Genomic DNA, 6,000 nt, shown 5'->3' with positions numbered 1-6,000 from the left:
GTCCTCCAGACCAGGTGTAAGACTTTGGGCCTAACCCTCCACTGTCATTGACAGTGCCACTTTGGGGTAAAATGTGAAAAATTCTCTTTCTGCAAACAAAATTTAATTATTTTCCTAGTACTTGCAATTTAACTTGCAGCTAGTTTATAGTTTCATAGATGTTAGGGGCTGAAAGGGACCTTACAGATCATCTGGTCCTGCCCCAATTTAGTTGTTATTACAATCATGCCTCTTGCCTTATGCCATTTCTATTTCAAATATCAAATTCACTGAAATATGTGCCAAAGGAGTCTAAATATTCCAATTATTAATCTGGTTTGTGTCTACTTGGAAGATCAGCTATGGCTGGAGTGTTGCTGAAGAGATATAACCTTGAGTGATGAGTCAATAAATGTAAAAAAAATATTTTAAGTTTGTCTGATACCACCACCTTTATTATAAAATTAAGGAAGGAAGAATAACTGTCAAGTAGTACGTCTGGAGAAATGAAAAGAGCTATCTCGGAGGCCTTGAAAGCATTCCCTCCTTTTGTTTATACTTGCATACTGTAACCCATGCACAGATAGTTCTGGTTGACTGCCCTGAGTGTTATGGGAGAAAGAGTCTTAAATGGTAATTGGACAGAAAGAAGGGCTAACACTAAAATGATATAGAAGTTACAGAGGTCATTTGAGGGTAAAAGAGTTCAAAAAGAAAAAAAGAGACCTGGGGGCCAGATCCTCAGCTGGTGTAGGTTTACATGGTTTAACTGATTTTGATGATGACATAACAAATTAAACCAGCTGAGACTCTGTCCAGCTACATATTTCATATCAAAATACTTATGCTGGAGTGACAAAAACCATTATGACGTAAATAATGCAGTTATGTGAGATAAAATACTGCACTGGGACTCAGGAGCCCTGTATTTTACTCCCAACTTTGCCACTGGCCTATAGCTTACTCACCTGTAAAATACGAATAATGAAACTTACCTTCTCTTTTAAAATATTTTAAGATATATTAATTTGCCAACATGTTGCTCTGATTTTCTATCATCCTAGTTCCATTAACTTTAGTTGACTATTACTGGCAGAAAACGAGATTTAGATGACAGCTAATGTCCACTAATTTTAGATGAATTTGACTACATAATTCTCACAAGTCACAAATGTAACTATTGGATTTACCTTTTTGGGCACCATATTTCTTCAAATACACATTTAAAAATAAAATTCTAAAAATTGCTTGCATCTTAAACTTCACTTAGAAAAAAAAGGAAAGTAAGATTTTAGATGCACTACAGAAGTGTCTTTAGTTGATGTCTTATTCTGTTCTTAAATACAAGTGTTACAAATTTGGTTACATTTTAAATCAAGGACATCTTCTATTCAAAGAATAAAACAGATTTTGAAATAATTACATAAAGAATTTAAATATGTTGAGAAAGATGTTTTATCTGGGTAGAATTTAGGATTCAATTAGTTGCAAGAAACAGTACACAAGTAGATTGTAGATTTCCATCTTCACGTGACTTGACAGTTTACTATTATTCTATGCACGTCTCTGTAATAGCTTGAAATTCTTAGCTACTTTTCCAATTCTGTTAGTCAGTTCAGTCTGAAGGTCAAGATTCCTGCTGATCACAGAACCTAAGCAGCAAAAACTGTCAACAACACCAAGAGATTAATCTTCCAGAGTGATGTGAGGTATTGGTTCTTTCACCCCTTGGTACATGATCACAGTCTTTTTGAGACTAATTACCATCCCAATGACTCAGAAACTTTGCCCAAGAGATTTTTACAGGGAAGATTCACTGTGGGCAACCAAGGCCACATCATTTGCAAACAGGAAATCTCTCAGAAACAGTTCTTTCATCTTGCTTTTCTCTCTAAACCTTGCATTGCTGAACAAGCCTCCACCTAGTCTAGTTTTAATATAAATGCCATCATTCCTGTCCTTGAATACATGAAGAATGTTAAGACGTTAAAAAGCATGTGGGCTAAAACACACCCATTTTACCTCACTGTTGATGTCAAATATATTTCATTCTGTGTTTCCATACACTACAGTCGCCATGCTGTAAAGAGTGAATGATGCTCAACAGTTTGGGGGCACAACCCAGTTTCTTCAGAACAGTAAAAAGGTCTTGCCTGTTGACTGTATCAAAGGCCTTTGTCAAATTGATGAAAGCTGTGTATGGTGGTATTTATTTTTCTTTACACTTTTGCAGTTGCTTGACTGAAAATGTCATATCAATGCTTGGTGTCCTGAGCAAAACACTGCATTGACCTTAGTATAGATTCTTTCACCTACAGACTGCAGCTTAGGGAGCATGATACCAAGTGACAATTTTTCCAGCGATGTTCAACAGGGAAACGCCTCTAGTTGTCGCAGTTGCTTTATCCCCTTTGTTTTTGTATAATTGTATAAACTGAGCATCTTTCACATCTTGCAGTACTTCTTTCTCTTTTCAACAGTGTAGTATAACTTCATACAGATTCCAAAGTAATTTATTGTTGTTGGCACTTTTATAGATTTTAGCAGGCATGCAGCTGTTGCTGGATGCCTTGGTCCCAGGAATCGATGTAATAGCTTTCTGCACATCTTATGTAAGCTTGTTATCCAAATTCATCATAACTTTGAACTGTCATAATCCTTCGAGTTCATTGTGTTTGACTTCAGTCTTACTGAAGTATAGAATTCCACAGTAGCCAATCTGATGCTCAAGTTGTTTTTGTTGATCAGTAATGACACTTTTACTTAAGTCTTTCAACAGAGCTGGGGGGGGTTTTTGATTGGACCAACAGCTCATCTGATGCCTTCGTACATTCCACAGCTATCACCTGCATCAGCCACTTTCTGCATATCATCATAGATTTTCAGCCAAAAGTCTTAGGCACACCTCTTAGCCTGCTTTTGCATTTCTCTTTGAGCCTTTCTCAGATTTTCCAGGGCAATCGTGTTGGGAAATTTCTTACAGTTTTAGCTCTGTTGTTTTGTTCTCAACCAGTGGTAGAAGGGTGTAAGTGTGCTTTTCAATCCAGTTTTCATTTTTCTTGCATTTTTTTTGCCAAACACTGTTATAGCAGCATTGTACATGTTTGTTTTTAAGCTTTCCCAGGATGACTGGTAGTTTTGCTATAGTGGGGCTTTCTGACATTGATTCTGTATGGAGTAGACTAAGGCATGATCAGTGTCACAGTCGGCACTGTGATAAGACCTCATACTTAGTATTGTAAGTAACATGAAAAACAGCAACATTTCTTCAAAGATATCAATGACTCCATCAGAAGTAAACTGCCATCATAAAGAAATTAATGTCGTTAAAGCTGTAAAAATGATGCTTATTCTCTTTTAATTAAAGGTATTCAAATCTATATTTGTTTTCTGTTGACCATTTTCTGTTAAACGGACCAAATTAAACATGAAACACTAATACAATGCACTTCAAAAATGCTGCTTTTTAAGATCTTATTGTATATTGCTATACTATAGCATCTGTAATCGTGATCAAACATTGCTAAGAGTGAAGGAAATTATTTTATTCTGTAAAATACAGAAACAACCATGTCCACCCCTTCCCTATTTTTTGGATCAAATAATGCTTCAGTCTAAAAGTAACAAGGTGTATTTTAGTGAAACTGTTATTAAATCAGGACCCAATATGCAGGTAAATCCTCATCCTCACCTTTGTCCCTGAGATTACGGAAAAGTTTTGATGATCCTTTCCAAACTGGTGGTGTCTCCATAAGTATCTGATTCAATTCCTGTAAAATAAATTTTTTAAAAATATATATGTAGTTGGTGAAGTCATTATCAGATTAATAGGAAAACTAAGAAATCAAATAATCAGACACAAACAACCTAGTCAATGTAACTCAAATAAGCAGTAGTTGTAAACGGAAAATTTGGATAAGCAAATCCTGCAAATACTTAAGAACACTTACAAACTTGCACACAAGTAGTCTTGGAATTCCCACATGAACAAATCTGCCTATGCAATTAAGTGTCAATAAGACTTTGGGGCATTACCCTAGAAATAGCTGAACTTTTCAGTTTGTTACAGAATTCATTTACCAAAGCCCATAGCCTAGTGAAACAAAAGAAAAGACCACAATTTACTCAATCGGCTCACACTATGATCTGTACTATTTTTACACATTCAACTTTGTCAAAAGAAAAACCAAATCATGTCAACTCTGAAAGAAGAATTTCTACAACTAAGTACTGGAAGAAGCAATATTTCTGCTAGACCTATGTTTGGCCAGATGCATACACAGGAATATGGATATGGCTTATGTGAACCTTCAAAGTACTTAAGCACTGCAACACCTAATTCGTAGATGCCTTGATATCTAATGGAACCTTCAGCTCTGATGGGCACCCAAGCTCTCCCTATCATGCACAGAAAGACCTAGTTACTCAAGGAATGAATCCACAGAAACCTGATGAACATAAGCTTGCCAGGAGTGAAATGTGGAAGGAAGGCTGCCAGCTTGGGGACCTAACCTGACACATGTGGACAAAGTTGAGACCTATAAGAAAGACTCCTCCTCCCACTCATAATCCTGAGCTGGGAACCCCCTCTTGCAATTAAGCATAAACCCAGTTTATCCCCATACCTGTAAAAATGAAGGATAGAAAACTCTCACCCCAGAGTGGTCAGAGCTACCTTTTTAGACGTGAAAGGCCTAAGTTCAAATTCTTATGGTGTCTGATCTGGGGCACAGTTGTAAATCCCCAATTCTACATTCTAGGGGACTGTCTGAATAAAAAAAAAAAGCCTATTGGTTATTCTTGAATAATCTCTCTCAGTCCCTCCTACCAAAGCTATCACACATTGTATAAATATTTTGATATGCTGTAGATCAGTGACAGATGCCAACTGATTCTACAGTCTTCTGGTTAAAGCACTCAAGAGAAATATAGGTTTGAGGACCAGCTCCAATTCAAATAGATTTATGAAAAGCAGAACAAGTCCAACGAGAGAGAGAAGGACACACCACACAACACCCAACAGCCAGTCCTCTGGGATAAAGGACATGAAAGCTCAGGTCTGCCATATCTCAGGCAAGTGCCCAAATCACTGGGACACACACAAGTACACACATCTGTGTGGTTTGCAATTTTTGTCTTAGGTTTATTCTTCTCATACCTAAAGCTCTGGACTCATACTAGTGAGACAAGTTGGGGAATACCTAAATAAGAACAATTCAGGGCCTCTAGTGCTGCAAGCTGACATAAGGCTCTCACCAACTCAGTGGATGTGGGGCAGCACCAGTAGTTACGGAGAGTTTTGCAAGATTATGGTCAGAAAAGTGGATGTTTATGGGTCAGGCAGAAGCTTAACACCATTTTAAGGACATCAGTGGTTCCTAAAATATGGTAAAGGTGGTTGAAGAGACAGATAGGCACCTAAGTATCTTTGAGGTTCTCGGCCCAATCAATTATGATATTCCAAGAATTAAAAGTACCAGCTTTTTGGAAAAAATGGGACTTACATAGTTCTTTTAAAAAAGGAAATAAAAAGGATCTAATCTTTCCTCCTTAATATTAAAATTTTATCAGAATAAAGAACAGGATTCCAATAAATTACAGAGAAATCTAAGGCTGCAAGATTCAGCAGGCCTTTTTAGTTACCTGTTTTGAAAGGGACCTCCATTTTTTACCGCCTGAAATGAGAGAGGAGAATATTATTAATATATAGCATTTAATGACATATCTTTCTATAGGGTAGTGTCACAGACTGAGTCCAGGATTTATTATGTTTTGCAATCAAAGAATTGTAGTTAACTTGGGAGACAGATTTTTATTTTTGATTGACTCTTTCCGATCCAGAAGTATTTAATTTTGCAATTTGTTACATTTTTCAAAAATATTTGCATTAATATATTCAGAAACTTCAGAAAAGCTATGTAAAGATTTTTCCTTACTAAATTTCACATCCTTGAAAGATGATATTTATACACAATAAATTCTACAACAGGGGTCAACAGCCTTTTCATGCTGCCAGTCACA

General features: G+C 36.6%; 1 protein-coding gene across 3 annotated transcripts in view; it reads right to left on the bottom strand.

The window, feature by feature from the left end:
- Positions 1–6,000, bottom strand: part of MICU3 (mitochondrial calcium uptake family member 3) — a 90,836-nt gene that overhangs the window by 61,753 nt on the left and 23,083 nt on the right. For all 3 annotated transcript variants that reach the window (XM_019553134.1, XM_019553131.1, XM_019553132.1), the window contains exons 3-4: positions 5,623–5,654; positions 3,671–3,749 (exon numbers count right to left, since the gene is read on the bottom strand). In XM_019553134.1, the coding sequence (XP_019408679.1) occupies positions 3,671–3,749; positions 5,623–5,654 (111 nt within the window). The remainder of the gene's footprint in view (positions 1–3,670; positions 3,750–5,622; positions 5,655–6,000) is intronic.

This window comes from Crocodylus porosus, unplaced genomic scaffold (assembly GCF_001723895.1).
Source record: "Crocodylus porosus isolate Cpor-Errol unplaced genomic scaffold, CroPor_comp1, whole genome shotgun sequence".
Taxonomy (NCBI): Eukaryota; Metazoa; Chordata; order Crocodylia; family Crocodylidae; genus Crocodylus; species Crocodylus porosus.
Note: the sequence above shows the minus strand (reverse complement) of the source record. Positions and strands in the feature narration are given on the sequence as shown.